General features: G+C 35.3%; 1 protein-coding gene across 1 annotated transcript in view; it reads left to right on the top strand.

Annotated features, from left to right (window-relative positions):
• The window catches only part of LOC149578477 (P-loop containing nucleoside triphosphate hydrolases superfamily protein), a 313,758-nt gene that overhangs the window by 14,700 nt on the left and 272,615 nt on the right, over positions 1–26,443 (top strand). The window contains exon 3 of the mRNA XM_089829372.1: positions 6,809–6,888. Within this exon, the coding sequence (XP_089685498.1) occupies positions 6,809–6,888 (80 nt within the window). The remainder of the gene's footprint in view (positions 1–6,808; positions 6,889–26,443) is intronic.

The following is a 26,443-nucleotide window of genomic DNA, read 5'->3' as shown; positions in this document are numbered from 1 at the left end:
CTGATTAGGATACATGGGATTTGAATAATTGGAAGACGGTGATTCTTGGTGATTCTGTTGATTCTTGGGACTTAGCTATGGCTGCTCGGCAGTCTTTTGTTACCACACTTTGGCATCAATGGTTTGGGCACTTAAATGTGCATGATCTCTCTCAGTTTGGTCGTGAAGAGTTTGTCCTTGGTTTGCCAGAGATTCAGACTCAACAGCTTGAAGTTTGTGATGCATGCCAAGTTGGGAAGCAACATCGCACACCTTTCACCAATGGCGATTCATGGCGAGCTTCTTAGTTACTTCTGCTTGTTCATGCTGATATATGTGGCCATAATTCATGCTGATATATGTGGCCCAATGGCCACTCCTTCTACCCAAGATCTTAATGAATAAAGCAAGTCACAATATTAGAATTGCACAAGGCAATGGAAGATTGGAGATGTAATTGAGTTCAAGTCAAAAATTTATGGGATGTGCAGTAGAAAACTTGATGTGGATTGTGTTGGGGAAAAACATATCTTTGACTGAAAACATGATTTTTTTTTGCCTTTTTAATCCCAACGTTCTCACAACAAAACTTTAGACCAATGATTGAGTGATCTAAAGTGATACATAGGTAGTTTATGGTAGATTCAAACGACGAATTTTTAAGACTAGACCCTCTCCTCTATTTTGCAATATAGTGGTGAAGAGGAATTTAAATTTTTCTGTAATTTGTAATTTATGGGTACGCAATCTATGATGATGATTTTCAATGGCAATCACTATAATTTCATATGATTTATCAATAGGCTATGGTGTTCTTGTGAATATGATTTTGTACCTTTAGACCAATGATTGAGTGATCTGAAGTGATACAGAGGTAGTTTATAGTAGATTCAAACGGTGAATTTTAAGACTAGACCCTCTCCCCTATTTTGCACTATAGTGGGGAAGAGGAATTTTGAAAGTTTTGTAATTTGTAATTCATAGGTACGCAATCTATGATGATGATTTTCAATGGCATTCACTATAAGTTAATATGATCTATTAATAGGCTATGGTATTTATTACAATAATAGATAAGACGTCTATTATTAGTTAATGGTTATCTTGTAAATATCTTTAGCTTTAGTTTGCTTTCGTTTTTTGCTTTCTCTGGAATAGAATGTTTCTATTCTTTACGATCGTTTCCTAAGGAAACATCATCTCTTCCTTTTGTATAAATTGACCTTTCGGTCTCTGTTATTAATAAGCAAGTATTTACCAATTACCTTGTAATATGGTATCAGAGCTAAATACTTAAATTTTTTCGGAAAAATTTATAATTTCTTCTTGAAATTATTTGTTTAAATTTTTCCAAAATTATTTCAGCTAATTTCTCCAAAACCCACCTAGGGTTTTTCTGCTTGGAGAAATTCCCGAATTACGGGTCTGCAAATCACGTGGAAATCGTGGCCATTTTTTGGAGACTCGCGTTTTTGGGGTGAAAATCTGCATGTTTCTATATCAAATCTTCATGCTCTTAGCCGTCTCAGTCTGTCATCGTGCTCTGGGAAGCAGATTCGACCATTTTTCATCAAGAAATCTGAAGTTTTTTCAAGCTTTTTTCAGCTAGGGCCGTTTTTTTTCGAAACCCTAATTTTTGGGGTCGAAATTTTTTTTTGTTTGCAGATTCTTGGTGGGTTTTTAGAGAGCTCAACTGGGTTGTCGTCCGTTTTTTTGGGTGCCTCGATTTTTGTGCCTCGATTTTCGAGCCAGCGGATTCAGAAAACGATAGCAGATTCCTTCTAGGTTTTTCGAGCTCTCTTTTGGGTCATTCTCTGATTTTTCTGGGTCTTCCGTATTTTTGCCTCGAAGAACGTGCCTTCACAGATTTTCACAGTTTTTCATTGAAAAACGTGCCATGGCATCTCTGACAAATGTTCTGCTCGAGCATAATTCCAAATTCAATGGTCGCAATTATGGAACCTGGAAGCAGCGCATCATCGCAATCTTTGAATATCGAAACACCGATCAACTTGTTCTGGGTGTTAAGCAGCGTCCGACTTCTCCGGGTCCTGATCAAGATACATGGGATCTGAACAATCGAGAGGCAGTAATGCTTCTCAAACTCTCCGTAGCTGATGACCAGCTTTCTCAGATTCCATCCGGCAAGACAGCGGCCGAAATCTGGACACATCTAAAAGGTCTTCATGAGACTTCCGACGAGAGCAGAGCCTTCTTTCTGAAAAACACTCTGTTTTCTATTGTCATGGATGAGCGCACCTCGCTCCAGGCACACCTGAATCGGATTCAGGAAATCCGTGATCAGTTACTTGCCATCGGTCGCAAGATGGAGGAAGAGGATATTGTGGTAATCACTCTTCGGAGTTTACCAAATTCCTATGAGCATTTTATCGAGACTCTCAACATCACATCTACTGGTGTTGATCTAAAGTTCATTGATCTCTGCACCCTGCTACTTCAGCAAGATCGGTGGAAACAACAGTTCGGTAGCAGCTCCAGTTCCACCTCCACTGAGTAAGCCTTTGCTGCGAAATCCTTTCAGAAGGATAAGGGCAAGTTTCAGCAACCATCTCAGCAGAAGTCTTCTGCTCTAGCATCCGATGGTACCAAAAAGAAGAACATTCAATGCAACTATTGCCACAAGTATGGTCACATGAAGGTTGCATGTCGGAAACGCTTAGCTGCCCAGACTAAGCAATCAGGTTCGCAACCCAAAGCGAACAATGCAGAGCACACTGAGCAGGTGGAATCTGCCTTCTATGCCTTCATGGCTAAAAGACCTGCAGATCATGTACAGTCATCTGCCTGGTACATTGATTCAGGTGCCTCTCGACATTTCACTCACCGCAGAGACTGGTTTACTGACTACCAGCCTTATTCAGATTCTGTTATCTTTGGTGGTGGAGAAGAGTACACGGTTGTTGGTAAAGGCAACATTCAAATTCAGTCTGTTGGGAGGAAGCTCATATTCCTTGATGTGTACTACGTTCCAGGGATGGAACTAAATCTACTCTCGGTCAGTCAGTTGTTGCGACATTCTCCACACTTGGCAGTCACCTTCAGTTCACATCAGTGCACCATCACTGATCGGGCGACTAAGTCTACTATTGCAGTTGGTCTTGAGGATCATGGTCTTTTCAGACTTACTGATTCTGGTGATTCTCAGGACTTAGCTATGGCTGCTCGGCGATCTTCCATCAGCTCACTTTGGCATCAGCGATATGGGCACTTAAATGTGCATTATCGCTCACAACTTGCTCGGTATGAGCTTGTTCTTGGTTTGCCAGAGATTCAAACCCAACACCTTGGAGTTTGTGACGCATGTCAGGCTGGGAAGCAACATCGCACACCTTTCCCTAGTGGCGATTCTTGACGAGCTTCTCAAGTACTTCAGCTTGTTCATGCTGATATTTGCGGCCCTATGGCCACTCCTTCTGTTCTTGGGTACAAGTATTTTCTGTTGTTTGTAGATGATTTCAGTAGAAAAATGTGGGTGTATTTCCTTAAAAAGAAATCTGATGCATTTATTGTATTTCAGAAGTTTAAACCCTTAGTTGAAAAAGAGTCTGGGAAATCTATTATTACTCTTAGATCAGACAATGGGGGGGAATTTTGTTCTAATGTTTTCTCCAGCTTCTTGGATACACATGGCATCCAACGCCAGTTCACCACACCCCACACGCCACAACAGAACAGTGTAGTTGAACGTCGGAACAGGACAATCACCGAGATGGCTCGTTCCATGCTCGAACACAGACATGTTCCGAAGCGTTTTTGGGCAGAAGCAGTTAACACTGCAGTTTATCTGTTGAACCGGTCACCCACAGTGGCGGTCAAAGGTAAAACTCCGGAAGAGGCCTGGTCAGGTCGCAAGCCCAAAATCAGTCACCTGAAGGTTTTTGGCTCTCTTGCTTTTGTTTGGATCCCTGATGCTTCACGCACCAAGTTGGATGCCAAGAGTCAGAAACTGATGCTTGCTGGATATAGCAGTCTTCACAAAGCCTACCGCCTTATTGATGTTGAGACATCTCGTCTCATATACAGCCGCGATGTAGTCTTTGATGAGCAGCGAGGACCATTCATGCCTGTTTCTCCTGTTCCTGATCCAGCAGACCAGCCTATGCAGGTTCATGATTTGGGAGTTCGGCTTTCATTAGGTCCACCTGATGGGAGGGCTCCAATAGCTCCTACAGCTCCAGTCCTGCCAGTGATACCTGTACAGCCACCTCCGGCTTCTCCTGCAGGATCACCTCGTTTTGAAGATGCTTCACCTGAGTTTGATCCAAATTCTTCTGATCAGGATCCTGCTGATCAAGCATCTCCTAGTACTACTGTTGGTCATTCTCCTCTCCGGCCTAAGTGGTGGGCTAAGACACTTGCTGATCTTCATGATGATGAGCTCATTGATGGGAGAACTACTCGAAAAAAGAGCAAAACTATAGATTCTGTTAACTTTGCTCTTATGGCCAACATTCACAGTGTGTTTGAACCTCAAACATATTCTGAGGCTAAAGGAATTCCAGAGTGGGAACAGGCCATGCAATCTGAACACCAGAGCCTGCTGAAGAACAACACTTGGGTCCTTTCTGATCTTCCCCCAGGGAAGAAACCCATTAGCTGCAAATGGGTCTACAAAATCAAATACAAATCAGATGGTGCTTTGGATAAGTACAAAGCTCGTTTAGTGGCAAAGGGCTTTTCTCAGCGTCAGGGCATTGATTATGAGGAGACCTTTGCTCCTACTGCAAAGATGAGCACCATCAGATTAGTCCTAGCCATGGCAGCACAGTTTGGCTGGAAGGTCCATCAGATGGACGTAAAGAGTGCTTTCCTGAATGGTGATCTCCATGAAGAGGTCTACATGACGCAGCCTCCTGGTTTCAAGGTTGCTGGTAAAGACCATCAGGTTCTCAGATTGGTAAAAGCTCTCTATGGTTTGAAGCAGGCCCCTCGGGCATGGTACATCAAGATTGATACGTACCTCAGTGATCAAGGCTTCAAGAGGAGTTCTTCAGACTCAAATCTGTACATCAAGACTACTGACAGTGACATCATCCTTCTGATTATCTATGTGGATGATCTGATCATCACTGGCAGTTCGGCATCTTTGATTCAGGGAATCAAACAACACTTATGCCAGTCTTTTGATATGACTAACCTTGGGCTCATGCATTATTGCTTAGGTGTTGAAGTTTGGCAACAGTGTTCTGGTATATTCATCTCTCAGTCCAAATATGCTAGAGCCTTGTTAGACAAATTCCGAATGCAGGATTGCAAACCTGCATCTACACCTATGGAGAAAGGTCTCAAGTTATCAGCCAAGTCTGATTCTCCTTCCGTTGATGATACTACGTATAGGCAACTAGTAGGCAGCCTCATCTACCTATCTGCTACTAGGCCTGATATCAGCTTCGCAGTCAGCTATATTTCACGCTTTATGACAGCTCCTAAGGCTGATCATTGGATGGCAGCAAAGCGTGTGCTTCGTTATGTGAAAGACACTTCTGATTATGGACTTCTGTATTCTCGGAGTTCTAATCCTAAACTCAGTGGGTTCACAGATTCAGATTGGGCAGGCTCTATTGACGATAAAAAGTCAACATCTGGATATGTGTTCAGTTTGGGATCCGGTGCAGTCACATGGACCAGCAAGAAGCAGCAGGCAGTTTCTCTCTCTTCTACAGAGGTTGAATATAGAGGGACTGTTAAGGCAGGATGTGAAGCTGTCTGGCTTCGTCGGATGCTTGGGGATATGCAGATGTCACCAGCAGGACCGACTACTCTGTTTGTTGATAACGAAGGCGTTATCAAGTTAGCACGGAATCCAGTCTTCCATGAACGAACCAAGCATGTGGATGTTCATTGTCATTACATACGACAGCTGGTTGAAGACGGGACTATAGATCTGCAGTATGTTCTCACCTCAGATCAGACTGCAGACATTCTCACCAAGCCTCTTGGTCCTGATAAGTTTGTCAAATTCAGAGGACAGCTTGGTGTGTTAGATAGATTAACCATTAAGGGAGGGTATTACAATAATAGATAAGACGTCTATTATTAGTTAATGGTTATCTTGTAAATATCTTTAGCTTTAGTTTGCTTTCGTTTTTTGCTTTCTCTGGAATAGAATGTTTCTATTCTTTACGATCGTTTCCTAAGGAAACATCATCTCTTCCTTTTGTATAAATTGACCTTTCGGTCTCTGTTATTAATAAGCAAGTATTTACCAATTACCTTGTAATAGTATTCTTGTGATGATGTGATTTTGTACTCTATTTCTATCTAAATCTAATAGAGGTTTTCTTCCCAATGCTTTATGCTCTCATTTATACATTTTTTTCTGTGTTGCACAATTTTTATTTTAAAGTTGTCCAGTTGGAAATTTTTTGGTCTGCTAAGTGCAAGTATGCAAGCTACAATAACGCCCAGTTAAGTAAGATTATACCAGGTGCAAACTAATGAACATAAAATAAGCTAAATGCATATGAAATATAATCTTCAACATTTATAATATAGGAAAAGACATAGACTGCAAAGGGAAACAAAAGAGAGTGGTCAAAATGAATTGTTTCTTTTATGAATTTGATTAGAATAGATGTACAAGGATGTCTCTGTGTGTTGGGTAAAATGAAGCTCATTTAAAAAGCTCAAAGAAAATTTGTAATTGCAAGGATAAGTTTAAAATATATTTTCAGAGCTTTATCCTCAATCAATTTTTGTCTGTCTGTAAGCCTCAAGTCAGCTCCTTATCTGTAATAATTGACATGCTTACTTTGCCAATCTTGTTATTTTAAAATGTTATATTGATAAAGTCTTATTTTGCTTGTAGCCTGTGTTTTTAACAAAATCTCAAAGAGAGCAGCTTGCATTGCAACGTCGTGAAGAGGAAGCTTCCGAACAACGAAAAAGGTGCATTCTGCATACGTTGAGCTCTTCATTACTTGGTACTAGTTGATTGATTGCAATAGTATTTGTGACATTCATCAAGCTGCATCACTTTCTTTCTCTGTTCCTTTATTTTGAATATGCTTTTATGGCGAAGTGGTAGTACATTGAATGAGGTCTAGTAGGACTACTCAGTCAGATTTGCAAAGTTAATAATTAAAAGATTCATAATATGTTTAGAGCTTTGTTGTGATACATCAAATGCATCAATCTTATTATAGAAGCACTATTACCAAGTATTTGAATTTCTTTTTGTTTTATCATTAAGAAAATCCTTACCATCATGTTTCATGCACTCCCCTCCATCATTCAATCTTACTTTCATTCCCTAAAACAGAAAGTTCTCTCTCATATTGATCAAATGCGAAGACATAATAAAGGCTAACGAGTGGGGCTATAATCTCCTCCCAACACCCTATGACTTTTCATCAGAACTTGAATTTGATTGATTACACACTCTGCTGACTAAATCATATCTACAAAGAGGAGCTCAAGTACTCCATCCAGAAATATTCTCAGGAAATCATTATCAGGCCTTATATAATTAAGTAAGAAAATGATTGCTACTTCAGATCTTGGAAACATCCGAAAGGAACATTTTTCCATGGGTAAAATGGTTAATAGCTTATGGCTGCTTAGAGAAAAGGCTTTGATTTGCAGATTAACAGGGTCCCTTCTAGGACCCAAAATCTTGAGTATTTGGGTTCGAGAAAATGGGAACTAGTAACATTAGTCAACATCTCAATAATGTCAATTGGACACTTTATATAAACATTCTCCACAAAGCAAGAAAGGACCAAGATTTTCAGGAAGGATGCTGATTTCTGTAAAATCAGGTCCTTTCGTAAAATGTTGTTCCTGGCTTTCAATGCCATTGAAGATTTCCCATATCTTGCTTCTATATGGGAAATCTCTCCTTAGTCCCTAGTAAACTCAGGTGGGAAAAATCTAGTAGGTAAATTGTCGCAGTCAAAGGAGAATATGATACAGTATCCGAACTTAGGAAACAGGAGGGAATGCTGAACAATCAGGATTGATGTGAACTTTGATATAATAGAGTCTCTGCTATATATCTGGATATTGGTGGGATTGAGTGGGAGCAGCCACTGGATAACGAGAATGGCAACCTTGTCACCTTTGCTATGAACATGTAGGTATGGTAAAAGTTTCTAATAGGCAAACAGTGACAAGTAGTCAACCAGAAACAAATCAAGATGAATCTCACTTTGAGAAAGAGGCAAATAACTGAAACAAATAAACAACTTCCAATTTTCAAGCCAAATTTTGATCAAGAGGAAAATATAACTTGCAAAGCAAAAGGGACATTCCATTGTGCCTGTGCTGGAAAAGATAAAAACATACCCCCCAGCACCCCTGCCTGCAAATTAAATATGTTCAGAAAATCATAATGAAACTTTTAGATAGATAGTGATATACCTGAGGTTACATAAAATGATCAGCAGACATTGAGGCTGCAACCAGTCCTCTCCCTCGGAAAGAACAGTGTATAGATTTACCTCAGTTCACCTCTATAGCAAGTACTTCCAAGTCAATTGCAAATGGTGAAACAGCATAATAGGAAACGATACCACGGCTGACTATAACCCCGATATTATCATTGTAAGCATGCGGTCCTATGGAAGGGGGCTTCCTAAAAAAATTCAGTTGGTGTTGCTGAGATTTTTTAGGATTATTTTAGTAGGTCCCATGAATTTTCTAGTGGAGTTCATGCTTAAATTTTTAAGCTCCGTCTCATCAATTTTTTATTTAGCATATTCTATTTAGGTGACTAAACAAATAAAAAAATAGAAAAATATTGTAATTACAAGAATTAAAAAATTTCAAATGATTAGCAAGTGGCAGAAAAAAGCCTAAGTTGGTAGGGCAAATTTTAGCCCCCCACCTTTCCAAGCTGCTTAAATATGCAGCTACTTTTGAGGGAAAAATTCAATTTAATCTTGCAGCAATATTTTTTTAGTTGATGGAACCCTGCTTCACAAGAATAGATCCTGAAGCCTCCCTCATGGGACTGCATCCTAAATCTTCACTTATAACAAAAGAGAAATCAACAATGCATCTGTATACAGTTGAATCATCCTATAACACTGTTTTCTTACTTATCTTACTAGAGCTTGAAATCGGAACCCAACAATATTGAAAATCAAATGGTGCTGCTTATGTCATTATTTGGCCCTACTCAATCCCAATAACTTGGATATTCTGAAAGAGTGTGAGGTGTATGGCGTACCCATTGGGCATCATTTTCTCAAGGGAAAAATGAGGTTTGAAAAAATGGATTAGCTGATGCTAAATCTGGTTCCCTTAAAAATACAATGTAAACACATTTTTTGTGCCGCAATAAAAATTCCTTGTAATACAACACAAGCCAAGTTAGCAATCAAATGAAGGTTTTTGGGTTCAAAATATTTTTTAGGGAGTACTTGCCAGTTCATTCCACCAACATTTTGTTATAGAAATCTTCAACATATGAACAAATGAGCCTCAGCACTTTCTTTTATAGCTTTTTTGGAGGGAATTTGCAATTAAAAAATATAAATATTTTTTCCCCTCTCAAAAATGTCCTTTTGAAATAATAACAAAACTTCATATGCAAAGGCCCCTTTAACTAGGTGTGCAACTTTTAATACATTTCATTACCTTTCCAACAAGTTAGTACACTTAGTAGTCCGTTATATCACATTAATGAAATAGTATAATTAATTATTTAATAACTCACCTAACTTGTGGAAAGCATCGAAACTGAATTAGATTGAACATTGGTTGGATTTGGATGCTACTAAATTTTATGGTAAATTAATATTGTATTAAATAGAGGAGATAAAAACTCCTTATAGATTTACAAAGTTGATGTTTCTAAAAGAGAAATCCATGAACTAAAGACAAAATTAGAAACTACGTAATAAACTAAAGACTTTGATGGCCATTAAAGAAGCATCATAATATTCTAATACCCTCCTTTAATGGTCATCATCTAACTACGCTGCACTCTGCAGAAGACTATACATGTCTTGTGGTCATAAATTCTTCAGAACATTTTTCTGTTGGTGAGACCCTCCTTGGATTTGTAGAATGTCAATGACTGAGAGTAGCCAAAATTTGTAAAGGAAAAATAGAGAACGCTGCCCTCTTCTTCAAATTGTGCTGTAACAAGAGACAAGAGCCTGCCATTGACTCTGCCACTAATTCTGCCACTAAGATGAGTTCGCCACTAATCCTCCCAGAATTTGCAGAACTTCTAAAATCATTACAAACTGTCCAACCTGATGTTAGATAACAAAGTTGTCCCTCCCTATAGCTAGAGACATACTGAGAGCAATTACCATGATTTGAACCCTCCAAATGTTTGTAGAAAAGCATGACGCCCCAAAACAAATTGCAAAAAATCACAAATTTTTAGAAAAATATTGCCAAACACAAGGGTTTAAAATCATTTTTATAACAGGGAAAATGCAAAAACCCACAAAGGAATCCCACACAACTTTGCAAATTACAAAATCAGTAATTTTTGTAGAATTTTTTTGTATGAAAACAGAGAAAGAATTATTAAAACCCATCGGAAATGTTTTGAAGGGAAAACTTATGAAAACCCATTGGAAATTTTGAAAAGGAGAAAATTATGAAAACCATCGAAGAAACCTTCATGTGTAAAAACAGGAGACTTTGCATGGTAAACAAAATATGCAAGCAACATACAACTCACAAAAAGCACATGCAAGCAACATGCAAATACATTAAACAAACATTCAAGTACAAGCAACTTTAAAAAATCAGAAACTTTCTCAAACCTGCATATCACGTGATCAAAACCCTCGACCAGGAACATGATATTTTAGCAAAAACTTTGAAGATGAACTCCAAATTTTTCATAAAATAGCTTGCAGAATTTTATGAAAACCCATCAACCTACTCTGATACCATGATATGGTAAATCAATTTTGTATTAACCAATGGAGATTGAAGCTCTTTATATAGGTTTACAAAGGCGACGTTTTTAAAAGAAACAATTGTGAAATAAAGATGAAAATAGAAACTACTTAATAAACTAAAGACTAACTTTAAGGGGACCATATAAGAAACATTACAATATTTTAATACTAAAGATGTAGAATGATGATTGGTGCCAATTGGGTCACTTATAAAAAATAGTTGTGCTTTCAAAGAAGTTTGTGCATCCTAGGATTCCAAAAACACACTTGAAGGTGTCATAGCAATTCGTAACACCCTATGAGTCAATGTCACAAATAGAAATCCAAAATATTGAACATGCAACATACATTCTCTAACAAGTTTGGAGTTCTCCCAAACTCAACTAGATCTTATTAGTGTAATGTTCTTGCTAGAAATTGCATTGGTAATTAAAAAAGAAAAGCCAGTTATTCAATTAAATATAATAGCAATTCATTGCTAGAGTCTCACCTATATTAAGGGAATGAAAATGGCAGCAACTAATTTAAAGGTGCCACCTAGAATCAGGAAAGTAAATAATAATTTATTTTAAGGGTAAACGAGAATTAGAAGAAAGTAAATAGTAAGGTTTGATTATGATGAAATAGTACACAATTATCCTTTTGTGAAGGGTTATGTAACAAATGGCTTTTCATATCTAAAAACAAAGATGGATTAAATTAAAAACACCCATCATTCCAATGGGCTCAACGTCCGGATCACCACCACTCAACTTGACAACAAGTTACATTACAGGACTGAGCATGAGCTATTAATTATATTTCCTTTAAGTGATTCATGTCCGATTTCTCTTCTATTTTTCTTGCAAATTCAGTCCACCTCTTCACCATGCATGGCTACATAGCAGGTGATTCCCAGGTGCTTGAAAGATTTTGAGCACTCTGCCCGTTTTACACCTCTTCAACCTTCATGGCTACATTGCCGGTGAATCGCAAGTGTTTTGGAAATGAGCATTCTGCTCTTAATATCCTTTATCGTAATTTGTGGCATCATAATACTTGTTCTTGAGATCAGCATTATTCATTGGATAGTATCTCATTTCAGATATTATTGTACTTGAAAAACGCTTACATAAGGGTGGTATCTAAATTACTATGAAGGTTTAAGGAAATGGACTGATAACAAAGGACATTGAATATGTAGGTAAATTCATAATTGTATCTTGAAAATGAGTCCGGAAAAGAGAAAATCTTAGTTGCCTTATTGGCTGTTTGGAAAGTAATAAAATAATACTGAAATATCATAGCATGACCTGATTTATAAATTGGATATGTTTGAATCCCTGCAACCGAATGAGAAATCTACTCTTCTTTTGACGTTGCAGACGTTTAATGCAGAATACTTCAAAAGCCGAGTTCATACAGTAGGGTTACTGTTTGAAGTGGATGCTTAGATTGGAAGAAAGAAATGGAACTTCGGCTCATAGTATTGTATGAATTTGGGTGTTGGTGATGGCAAAAGAAAGAAAAAGAACGTAGTAAAAATGAAGGGTTGAATGTGTCTCCACGGCAAGGCAGACGAGTATATATAAAAAGGTGCTGGACTTCATACACGACTTTAGTTAAAAGGAGAGCCACGCCTTCTTGGCTTCCATTAGTTTTCAAGATTATATGACAATTTGAATTGCCAAATTTTTTAAAAAATTGATTGCATAAGAAAGGAAAGTAAAAAGGTTGGAAGAAAGAGTTGGAAAGATTATAATTTCAAGTATTATATATATATATATATTTATATACGTTCATGTAAGTATATCAATGGGGTGACATCATTTTATTAAGTTATTTTAATATAAATGGTGCCATTTCATTTTTATATTTATATGTTCATCTATATATATATATATATTGAAAGATCAACTAAAAACCTTTGAGGTATGTTTTATATTTTAATTTGATTATTTTATGGTGACATCATTTTATTAAGTTATTTTAATATAAATGGTGCCATTTCATTTTTATATTTATATGTTCATCTATATATATATATATATATATATTGAAAGATCAACTAAAAACCTTTGAGGTATGTTTTATATTTTAATTTGATTATTTTATGTTTAGATTATTTTCTTAATAGCTCATGTAGGTGCCATAAATGTATCCTGTGATCAAGTCGTTGCGTCCTTTTCAAAGAAATTTAAGGTCATACCTGCCGATCTTGATGACTGAACTAAGTGAACATCCCATTCCAATGATCCCGTTTAGCAATGCTTCCCCACTCTAAATCTTCTCCTGCAATCACCCATGAAAACAATTTTGCTATAATAACAATTCTATAATAATTCCATATAAACATAATAATCATTATTTAAAATCAAGCAATTGCTAATCATATAATAACAATTAATGGTTAATGACCATCTTCATTAATAGTTAATACAACGTATATAAATAACTACCTATTTCACATGATCATGAAAGAAAAATTCGTTAAATTCAATGGTTATGAACAAGTTTAAAATTAGGTCAAAATTTTGGGATGTAATAGGTTATATCCCTTGCAAAAGAAAGGGCTTCCCCATATTAGAAGTTATAAAGGGGAGTAAGACTCATTTGTAGATAAAGTAAGAATGGAGAAATAATACATTGATTTGAAATAGATATGATCACAACAAAAAGTAATATTCAGAATCAAATTGAAGAATGAGTTTAGAATATTAATCAAGAATTGTCCTATATATATTATCATACACACATATTGCAAATATTAAGTTTTTTTTGATAGATAAGCGACATAAGCCTTGATGCATCATAAAGTACATGGATATATCCGGATGATCAACTTTAGTTCCAAGTTACATTTTTCTGCCTCCCCCCTACGTCGTTCCTTATCCTTCCCTCCTTTTGCCTCTGATCAGTATTTGTATATAATCTAAGCACTACATCTTGCACTTATGTTAAGGATAAAGCTCTGAAAAGTTATGAAACATGAAAACAAAATGTAAATTATAAAAGCATTTTCTTTATATATATATATATATATATATATACATCATCAGGAAATACACTAATAAAGCGAAGTAGTCATTCCTCAACTGAGAAACTTATCTTAAGTAGCGTGATTATCAGTTTGTTACACCAAAGGGTGTTTTGCCGACTTAGTTACATAAAAATACAAACAATAATAAATCTATGTTACTCTTGTAAAGATTTTGCAAATTCTGTATATTTTGAATCAGATTTTTATTTCAGTCCTTGATTGCTGAGAATGGTCTTCTAATAATCTAATTGCGTAATGTGCGTTGAACACTGAACTTCTCTATGCTGATGCAGAAGGAATAATTAACCTTTGATTAAATGGGAGTATCTTTGCAATGTAATTACTAGGTATTGATGCTTAGAGGAGCATACTGAATTGTAACTGTGTGCTCTCAAAACTACACCAGTATTCTCCTTAAATATCGATACTAAAGGGTATGTCCGTCAAAGAGTCATGTCTCTTCTAAGTTAACAAATATAACCCCTCTAGAAATCGGCGATTAGTAAAGAAAGTTATAAAATTTGCTAACTAATAAAGTGTGTTAGATTAGTTAACTATTTCCAAACAATTTCTAAAAAGTCGCCAGCTCTCTAGAAGGTTATATTATTCAAAGAAACACTTGTGATATTTAAGGTAAGAAGGTCTAGTGTGGTCTGCACTTCCAGACCTGTATGTTATTGGGTTAAATACTTAACACTCCCTCTTAACTTGATAATCATACAGAGAGATATTATATCTAGCAACATCAGTAGAGATGAATAAGCAAGAATTAATACTCTATATCTATTTGAATCTTCTTAGTATTTGGTATCATAGAACACATGATACAATGCCATATTACTAAACTTGTGATATGACAAATCACCGCTACTAGTGATAAGATACAGTATAAACCTGAAGAGCAAATCAATTTCTTCATTTATCTAAGTTGTGACTCATAAAAACTGGCATTTCTATATCACAACAAGATCCTGAGTTTAAGATCTATCAGAGTACAGGATAAATCCGGAGAATACTAAAATTCTTCCTTTATCCAAATTGTGACTCATAGACATAGCAATGTCCACATCACAATATGATCTAAAACTCAACTAGATCTTATAGTAGAAATCTACTGTTTAGCACATTATCCAAGAGATCGTCATCTCTCATAATGTCTTTTATACAATTGTTCATTATCCTAGAGATCGTCACCTCTTAAATAATAAATGCAAATGGTGGAGCCCATTACAATCAATTGCCTGACAAAATAAAATAAAATAATTTTATTAATAATAAAAAGAGTACATATGGATTACAACTCAACCATACCAAGTCTCCTTCTGAAGTGTTCTATCTTCACTCTAGATAGAGGTTTGGTGAGTATGTCTGCTGTCTGATCTGTAGTGCAAATGTATTTTAATTTTATAGAATTCTTGTCTACCATATCTCTTACGTAATGGTAAGAAATTTCAATATGCTTGGACCTGTCATGAAAAACTAGATTCACTAAAAGCTTGATGGAACTCTGATTATCACAATGAGTAATCGTAGGATTCATGGCTTGCCCAAATAATCCCACAAGTAACTTCCTAAGCTAGACTGCTTCTCGAGAGGCCATTGCTGCTGCAATGTATTCGGTTTCTGTGGAGCTCTGAGCTACTGAAGACTGCTTTCTGCATATCCAAGATATCATTACTGATCCTAAACCGAAATATCTTGAAGTACTTTTTCTGTCTTTAACACTTCCACCCCAATCTGAATCAGTGAATCCATGTAAGTCTAAGCCAACTTTCTCGTATTTGAGTCCAAAATTAAGAGTGCCTTGTAAGTATCTCATAATGTGTTTAACCGCAACTAGGTGAATCTCCTTTAGTTCATACATAAATTGACTCAAGGCATTAATAGCATAGCAAATATTCGGTCTTGTAGTTACTAAGTACATAAGGCACCCAATCATTTGTCTGTAGAGAGTAGAATCTATGGAAAGTGATTCTGTTGTTGCTTCTTTAAGTTTATGTAGATTAGTCTTCATTGGAGAAGACATAGGCTTGCAATTCCACATTCCAAATCTCTTCAAAATATCTGATGTATACTTCCTTTGATTAAGTATGATACTGTTAGAAACCTACTGTACTTCTAGTCTTAGGAAGTAATGAAGGAGTCCCAAATCTTTCATCTCGAATTCTCTAGTTAGATCTTTCTTGCACTGATCTATGAGATGATCATCACTTGTTATTAGCAAATCATCAACATATAGTATCAGAATTACCATATCTTTATCTTTTTTATAATATAAATTTGGATTGGCTTCATTCATGGAGAATCCTAAGCCGGTGAGATACTTATGAATTTTTTCATAGTAGGCCCTGGGAGCTTGTTTAAGCCCATAGAGAGCTTTCTTGAGCCTGCAAACAAAAGCGTTAGAATCATGAGTTTCAAATCCTTTAGGTTGCTCCAGATATACTTCTGTAGTCTTTCCATTTAGGAATGTTGTTTTTACATCCATCTGATGTACTTTCCATCCCTTTGATGTTGCAATCACTAAGACTGCTCTTACGGAGGTATATTCTGACAATAGGAGCAAAGGTTTCTTCATAATCAATCCCTTCCTTCTGAGAAAATCCTCTGTCTACAAATCTAGCTTTATACTTTTCAATGCTACTGTCAGCAACATGTTTTATTTTAAATATCCACTTGGAAGAAACAACAGATTTTTTTTTTAGTCTTGGAACAATTTCCCAAACATCATTTTTCACAATAAATTGGTATTCTTCTGTCATAGCTTCTTTCCAAGCTATATGTTTGATAGCATCAAAAGGATTGGTTGGTTCTGATTTGGATAATCACTCATGTATGCTGTATAATTAGAGAATCTTTTAGGTCTTTTACTTTCTCTAACTGTTCCGGAAGGTGCAGCAAAGTCTTGAGTTGCCTCGATTGTTTTAATGGCCCAAAGTGGTCTTTTATTTGAATATTGATTTTCTTCAACATTCATATTTTGAATTTTATCTTCGATTTCTTCCAAGTACTCCCTCTAGGACCTAGATTCACTATTTCTTTCAGAATTAGATAAAGGAGAAGGTTCTTCAGAACTTATGGCTCTTTTGAATGCAAGATCTTAAAGATCACATCCCTACTAAGTGATGGAACTCTACATTTTTTGCAATATTCAAATTCCCAAATGTCATGTTTGAAATGCTAAGGAGGGAATCTTCATATTCACTAGCTTGAAATGTGCAGGTTTGGGGATCCTTTCAGCAACCAAGGCTGGGATGTGATTAAGGGGAAATTTGCTGTGACAGGGTACAGGCACCATATTGTTCGCTTTATTGACCATTTTGTGTATCAAAGATATCTCTACATTGCTTTTTGAAATACTTGGAGTAAATGTATCTGAACTACTCAAATTGAATTAATACAAAGGGATATCTCTTTACCAGTGAAGGCTATTTGCAAAACAGATCTTGGATGCATTGCTTGTGCCGTGAGAAGCAAGTGTTATCCACTGTGATTTGACATTTGAAAATATACATTTTCAACAAGCTTGCAGTTAGCAGATATTATGATTATTGACTTTGGGACCAGCAGTACTGTTTTTCTCATTATGTTTTTCACAGAAGTTTTCTTCTACGCTGGAATTTTTGTTTTTATCCATCTTACTAATAAATTGGGGGGGTGGCGAGGACATTCAAGTTCATATAGAGCAGACGGCAGAGAAATATGGACAGAGCGGACCAAGAGACCAACCAGCGTAAATAGAGGAGAATATCTGGGCATCGCTATATAGTGGACAAAAGAGACGCGGGACTCATGAAGGGGAATTACAAAAAAGAAAGGAAGTCATTTACCCTTAAGAGCTACGGAGAAGATTACTCTATGCACAAACACACGTCTGCAAAAACACGGTTACTTGTATCATTGAGGAATGCGCAAACTGAGGATAGAGGAGATTCACATTCATAAACTGAAGAAAAGAAAGATGAACTGTCAGCAAAATGAAATATTGATTTAGGAATTACTGTAATACAATATCAAATATGGAATTTCATTACAGGCATACATACTTGGAGGGCAGGTGATATTTATACACAAGAAGGAATCATACATCATATCTAATCCAATAGACAGCAACAGAGTCTAATCTAGTCAGTGAAATAAATAGTCCCAGCAAATATTCTCCAAATCAAATTGAATATAATATAAACATCTGCATGTTTATGATACAGTAAGAATTGACAGGGGATCAAACACTGATTGCAACGATAGAAGAAGAGGGCCCAAATAATGTTTGCCGTTGATATTAATAATGCCAACATTCAGTATATTACAGCAGAACAGTGTTTCAGGATTACAGCATCAAGTTTTAGTCACAATATTAACACCACAATGGAAGAGGGTATGCTAAGTATAAAGGAATGATGTCAGCTATGAGAATATAGATGTATAGTCATACTAATAAAATATTTGTGAGACAAGAAATCTGTAAGCCAACAGTAATATGAAATTCATGACCTTTCTCATACACAACAATCACAAATAATATGATAGACTTGTTCATTCCATGTGATACAAAAGAAGAAGAAGAAGAAATACATTTGAGGACTACTACAACATATATAAAGACATAGGAGTTGCAAAGAAGGAAGACATGACCAATCAGTCTTAGAACATACATCCAAATATAAATGCAGATAGAGGAACATGAGTTTCGAATGCCGAAAAGTTACCTTTGAAGGAGATTTTGGTGTCTTCACGCGATTCTTTCTATGCTTTGCATTTTGCTATCATAAGAGACTTTGCCGGCGGTTTCTATAGAAGCCGGAGGATTATTGCATATTGATTAATATTTGATGGACTTATATCTAACACTTCTCTGTGTTCATTGCAGGTTTAATGTACTCAAAGCATCTGAAGATGGCGTTGATTCACACAAAGCATATGGAAGAAGTTGTGCTTTGAGATGCACGTATCATATCATGTTATAGCCGCTGCTTTAACATTCTAGATTATAAAACAATAATTTAATTGCCGCTTATACCAGAAGTAAAATCATATTAAAAATTCGGTATTAGTTATGAAAGGGTGCGGTGCTTGGAAAAACAACGAGCACCCTTCACTCTCTATAAATACAGATGTAATATCAAACAAAGGGAGAGGAGATACTCATTCATATTTTTCAAAATAATTTTCCAGCCTATGTACAAGGATATATTACATCATTTATTTGGTCGAGAAATGAACAATTGAACAAAGCTTCTGGATTTTGGATTATTGAGCAGATTTATATGCAAGTTTAGGATTGAAAATTTGCTGAAGAGAGTCTACATATAATTTTTATTTTCCAGCAAAATCTGTAAGAAGAATTTATTTAATATGTTTGCATTAGAGTTTAACTTATTATTAATTGTGTCCTTTATAAATGTCTTTTATTTATTTTTTATAAATATTTTAATATTCAGGATAATTGGATAGGATCATTATCGCATTTTAAATTCGATAAGCATAAATATTGTGAAATATTTTATTTGTTTCCATATTTATGTCTAATTTGTCTCTGTAAGAGTTAAAGTGCATTTTAGACTTATTTAAAATTGCATTTAAATAATTGATCCCTCACGTCTGAATATTAAAATTATTTATAATTTAAATATATTAGATTTTATAAAGTTGTACGTTTCAGTTGATAAATTCTGACTCTATTGCCCGTCTAATTAGGCACTGGTCTTTTCCTCTTAGTTCAAAATCCAGATGCTAGCAATTGTTTGAATTCTTGCCTTTGAAAAAATAATATATTCATATATTGCATTAATCTATATTTATCCTTTATTTAAACGTTATCTCCATCAGTTTCTTACGTTCTTAGTTCATAAATCTCAAGTTTGAAGTTATCCTATACTTCTTGCTATTTGGAAAATATTTATTGTGTTTGTGCTTTGATTGATATGTTTTAAGTGTCTTGGATCTACGTGTTTCATCCAAGATTAGGTGCACCCGCCTCGGTCTTGCAGAGCCGGAAGAGCAGGGGATTTAGATCATATTGATTGATCCCATTAAGTTGGCCTTAACCAGTTGGATATTCCAGTATCGAGTAGGCAAGGCTCGTAGGATTCCAATCTGCGGTTTTGGGAACCAACACTAAGTTCAATACTTTTCTGTCCAGGTATGAAAATCCTATATGCCTTAGATGTGTCATTATACCCTACAAAAATACCTTTCCTCCCAGAGGGTTCTAACTTGGTCCTCTTTTCTTTTGAAACATGGATATATATAGGGCATTCAAAAATCCTAAGATGACTTATACTGGGTTTAACCTTGGTAAATACTTTTTTAGGAGTTTTATCTCTAAGGTAGGAGTGAAGGCTTCTGTTTTGAATAAATACAGTAGTACAAGAGGCTTCTGACCAAAGATAATATTCCAGATTTTGATCAAAAATCATGGCTCTAGCAGCTTCTATAATTGTCCTATTCTTTCTTTTTGCTACCCCGTTTTGTTATGGATTATAAGGAAGAATGTACTCCCTCTTAATCCCTGATTCTTTTCAAAACCTTTTAAACAAGTCTGAGGTATATTCTCCTCTATTATCAGTTCTAACAGTTTTAATTTTATGCCGTGAAAATTTTTCAGTTAATGTTTTTGAATTCTTTAAATCTCTGTAGGATTTCTTCTGGTTCTTTGCATTTTAAAAAGTAAATCCATGTTTTCTTAGAGAAGTCATCTATGAACAAGATATAATACCAGAATCCTCCAAGACAAGGAACAAGCATAGGTCCAAATAAATCTGAATGAATTAATTCTAGTACATTATTTGTTTTTCTAGTGCTATCATGAAAAGGACTAATGGCGTTCTTACCCAGAGCACACCCTTTGCAAATACTTGAGTGGTCTTTATTTAGTTTCGGTAATCCAGTAACCATCTTCTCCATAGTTGATAAAGTTTTGAAATTTAGATGCCCTAATCTTCTATGCCATATTTCATTTATACCTGCAGCTTCATGAACTAAGGCTTGAATAGATTGACTAGATTCTGTATTCAATTCATACAAATATCCTTTTCTCTTACCAATTAAGTTTGCTTTCTTGATGGAGGAGTTCTTTGCCCAAGATAATACTTTGCCATCCACGAATGCAACATTATGCGCATCATTTTCAAGTGCTGTAATTGAAATTAGATTTCTTTTAATTCTTGGTACGTAGAGTACACCTTTGAGAAGAAGAGTATTTCCTGATTTTAGTTTCAAAGTGTAATTTCCAATTCCTTCAACGGAGTGTGTTGAATTATCACCAATGGGAACTTCACCGTTAACCTTCTCTGATAAAGATTCTAGTGTTTCTTTGTATCCCGTTATATGTCTAGAAGACCCACTATCAATTACCCATGCTTTATTTGAAATTTCATTTGATAGCGAGGAATACAAAATACGGTTCTTAGGATCATAAGTATCTTCTTCCCTAATAACATTTGTACAGTTTGCTTGTTGTTTGGAATTTTCAGGACAATTAGATCTGTAGTGTCCAAATTTTTCACATCTGAAACATTTTATTTTAGATAGATCTTTCTTGGGTTTTCCATTCTTTTGATTTCCCTTTTTCTTCTTGAAATGCTTCTTCTTGCCTTTATAGGAGTTTGTATTAAGAACATGAAGTTCTTCATCTTTTGTTTTCAGTTTCCCTCCTTTCTTCAGTTTTTTGGATTCCTCTTGAAGACAATCATTCTTAAGTCTATTGAAGTGCAAAAGATTATCTTTGGCACTTATTCCTTATGCAAATGTTTCCCATGAATCTGGCAATCCATCTATAGCCATTAGTGTTAATTCTGTGTCACTAATAGTGGTTCCTATACTTGATAGTTCATCTCTAATGCCGACAACCCTTTGGAAGTATGAATTCATCGATTCTTCTTTCTTTATCTGAATGTGATTTAGTTGCCTTTTCAGTGCGAGAACCTTGGTTGCATTGTTTACTTCATATGCATTCATTATATCAAGGCAGTTTGATGTTTTGTAACCATAGGTACGATATCATTTTTTACTCCATCTAAAATGATTTGAATGGCTTTTCTATTTCCTCTGCTTTAGATAGATTTATGAGGTTCAATTGATGGTTGTTTGGATGCTTTGTCAACGAATTGTCTTACATCATTTTCTTCAAGAATCATCATGATTCTGAATTTCCAGGCCTCAAAGTGCTCTTTCCCATCAAACCTGTCCTCGGGTCTGATTGTGTATGCCATTGAAGATAGGAGATAGTTGCTAGATATATATGAAGTCTGATAACTAAATTTTGTAGAGCCTAGGTTTGACTACCAGAGGTCTGATACCATGTAAAGATTCTGCAAATTCTGTATGCTTTGAATCAGACTTTTATTTTAGTCCTTGATTGCTAGGAATGGTCTTTTAATAATCTAATTGTGTAATGCATGTTGAACACTGAACTTCTCTATGCCGATGCAAGAAGGAATAATCAACCTTTGATTAAATGGGAGTATCTTTGCAATGTAATTACTGGATATTGATGCTTAGAGGAGCAGACTGAATTGTAACTGTGTGCTCTCAAAAGTACACCAATAACCTCCTTAAATATCAATACTAAAGGGTATGTCCCTCAAAGAGTCATGTCTCCTCTAAGTTAACAAATATAACCCCTCTAGAAATCGGCAATTAGTAAAGAAATTTATAACATTTGCTAGCTAAGAAAGTGTGTTGGATTAGTTAACTATTTCCAAACAATTTCTAAGAAGTCGCTGGCTCTCTAGAAGGTTATATTATTCAAAGAAACACTTGTGGTATTTGAGGTAAGAAGGTCTAGTGCGGTTTGCACTTCCAGATCTGTATGTTATCAGGTTAAATACTTAACAACTCTTCTGGCATAAAATCGGGGTAGAGAAGTTCCCCGTCATTATGAATGTCCACTGAGTCCAATCTGAAAGATTCCATAACCTCCAAATTCACCTTGAACTCATTTTCCTAGGCTCCAACTCCATCTTCCAGAACTAATTGGTCTATCTAATCATATTGTCTTGCGATGGGAGATGTAGGAAGTTGGTAAAAGCTAGAGAAAGACCCTTGAGTCTTCCCTAGGATAATGAGATTTAAACTATGGTTGAAATTCTCAAAAATCTAAACCATCCCTAATTCAGATGTTGTTACTATAATGAAAGTTCGCCTTTATGTTTGACCTACTTCTATACCTATAATAGCTAATTCATTTGCTCTTTGATTGCCCTCCCAATAAATATGATTGGTTATGATCTTATCAAAGATTTGACATAGTGCGAGGGCTCTAGATAAAATTGAGTCCAGTCTCTAATTAATGAGGGATCTTTTCCTTATAACATTTATTATAATTGTAGAATCTCCTTCAATCTCTAAATTCTTGCAACCAAGAGTTTTACGTAGTTCTAGTCACTAACGCCATTAATTCTGTGCAATTATTAGTTTCTATTCCTATATATCTTGCTAACTTTGCTATCTCCATGCCTTTTGAGATATGGATACTACAACCAATGCTTGCTCTGCTTGGATTCCCTCTTGAAGCTCTATCAAAATTGAGTTTAAACCAGCCTCCTTGGGTGGTTGCCATTGGCACATCTCGCGTTTGCTTTTTGAAGTTCCCCCCTGTTCGTATAAAGGGGGGGAATATTAGACCAATCCACTTGCCTCTCCTTTTCTAATCCCAATGAGACGTTATAGCCTTCTTTTGTTTATTCAAAACCCTCATCCTTAAACCACATTTGTTCAAATTTGAAAGGATAGTTGTGGCTTTTTATCTTTTATGATGCGTAATCAAGAAATCAATTTATAGAAGAGAATGAATATTTTGCAATAATAATTTCAATTCAAATATTTAGATATTACATAGGGAATATACAGCTGAAAAATTTCAGATTTTAATAACAACTTAGATATTGAGTATTTTCACAAAATACCAACAACCTAGTTGATAAAATATCCCCTATTATCTAAATCAACAATACCTAGAAAAATTAAAAGTTATAATCCATGAACTTACGGGTAAGACATGCCTTGAAGCTCTTTGAAATGAAGAGTAGCAACAACAAAGAATTCTTCGACCAACAAATGCAACTGTATATTTGGAAAATGCTGCTCCCAAAGTGCAGGTAGAAATTAACACCCAACAACAGATATAAATTGGTGCTCAACCAACTCCAAATTAACCAGCACACAATTTGATATAACAATTCCAGTGAATCCCTTCACAAATTCCAGAACAACCTCTAGCAACAAGAAAAATTAAACTTCTCCTTAGCAATAATTAATACAGTAGGAGAAATGACAAATCATATACCTTAGCACAATTTGCCAAGCAATCTCAAAATTGAATCTACAATACTTCAGTTGTAGATACCAAACCCTTATACTTCAGCAAGGGCACGAAAATCCAAACTTCAGAAGTATCACAATGACAACAAAGAAAGATAAGATAATTAAATAATTGGATACTTTTCTCATCAAATGCCCTCATATTTATAATCTCCAAATGACACCAGTTTCCTAAAAAAAACTCCACTTAAGAAGCTTCCTTTACACAACATTAAAATATAATAAAGTGCCATTAATATAATTTATTAATTGCTTTTGGCTCCAAAAATGACCTTTTCCACCATAACTTAATATTTTGACACGCAAGGCCATTGTTTCTTGTACCCAAGATTTAAAACTTTTCATCCCAGTTTTAGATGCTGGGATGGATTCTTGATACTTAGTTTTCAATCTCAGTTTCTAGTGATTCATATTGCTTGCAAGCCCTAAACCAAGGATACCTTATCATATCACGAAGTAATTGGAAAATATATGCTTGTTATTAACAGTGATCAAGAGATCAATTTATACAAGAGAATGAACGATGTTTCCTTAAGAAACAATTGTAAAGAATAGAAAGATTCTATTCTAGAAACAAAAAACTTAATATTTGAAACACTCTAATATTTACAGAAAATTATAGTAGATAACCATTAGATACAAAACGGAGATAATAGAAACTATCTATTATTGTAATACCCTCTCTTAATGGTTAATCTATCCAGAGCACAAAGTTGCCAAAAAGTGTAAAATGCAGATATCGTCTGCTCAAGGTGCTCCGCACTGTTTGCTGTGGGCTGCGAACTAGATGGCTTAAATAGGGCAGCTAAGCACTTTCGACATTCAACCTTCATGTGCCTAAACTTGTGGCATTAGTTGCATTAAATGTTCTTTTTTCCAAAGCCTTCTAAAGCTGGAGCAAAGGACCTTTGCTGAGAAAACTGCTTTAACCAGAACCACCTTATTGCTGTCGCGATATTTGAAGATGGTTAGCATCCGTTGTTTCTACGTGCCATAATTGCAACCGTTGAACTTCTGATTTTTCCTCGAGCAAAATATTAGTTAGAGATGCAATAGCACGTTTTCCAATGAAAAAGCATGAGTATGAAGGATGACCAATAAGATGGCTCAAAAAACCTAGAAAGAATGTCATCGGTTTTTGGATTGGCTGGCCTGAAAATTGAGGCACAAAAACCCAAGGCACCCAAATAAAACAAATGACAACCTAGTTGAGATCTCAAAAAAAATCCACCAAGAATATTCAATTTTTTTTGATCTAGTACATAAAATTATGGTTTTGAAAAAACTACCTCTTCTTCAAGAAAAACCACAAAAAATCGCAGAAATGTGCAGAAAAAACAGACGGATTTGGACAAAAATGGGTCCGAACCAGAAGTCAGTGGATTCAGATCTCTTAGAACAGAATCCCTAGTCAGATTATAGAGAGAGTTGGAAGCAAATATGCATGTAAATAATTTCGGAAATAAAAGGCAAATAATTTCAACCAAGAAATTATAATTATTTTCTAAAAAAATTAGAGTATTGGCTTTGATACCATATTACGAAGTAATTGGAAAATATTTGCTTATTATTAAAAGTGATCAAGAGATCAATTTATACAAGAGACTGAACGATGTTTCCTTAAGAAACAATTGTAAAGAATATAAACATTCTACTCTAGAAACAAAAAACTAAATACTAGAATCATTCTAATATTTACTAAAGATTACAATAGATAACCATTAGATACTAAACATAGATAATAGGTACTATCTAAGATTGTAATAAATAAAGGACATTACAGCTGATAATTTCATTATAAATTTATATTGGTAAAGATAGTATGGTTTTCATCTTAAGTTGGAATCTTTGTTTGAACTTTTAAGACTAAATTCAGGAAAGTCCCAAAAAGGAAACATTACAATGGAAAAATTTGGAAACTGGCCAGTAGCTTATAAGACGGTATTGCCCTAAATGGGGACATTACAAAATATTTTTTTATATCAATACATTTTCAGCCTTACATAAAAAATCACTATACTTTGAAGGGCTTTTAGCTTATAGATCTTGGTTGATGTGAGAATACAAATGCCTTTTTTCCTTTAAGGAAACTTTGTTCAATAATTCTATAATTTGAAATGCTGCAATTTTTTGCATCATACTTTATTCTTGTAGAATATGAAAGTTGGAAATCATAGGTAGTCTGTTTTTATTGGTCTAGTTTATTTTGAACAATGCGACTTCTGAATCT

Source organism: Cupressus sempervirens, chromosome 1 (genome assembly GCF_028749045.1).
Source record: "Cupressus sempervirens isolate cs-2001-9-10 chromosome 1, ASM2874904v1, whole genome shotgun sequence".
Classification (NCBI taxonomy): domain Eukaryota; kingdom Viridiplantae; phylum Streptophyta; class Pinopsida; order Cupressales; family Cupressaceae; genus Cupressus; species Cupressus sempervirens.
Note: the sequence above shows the minus strand (reverse complement) of the source record. Positions and strands in the feature narration are given on the sequence as shown.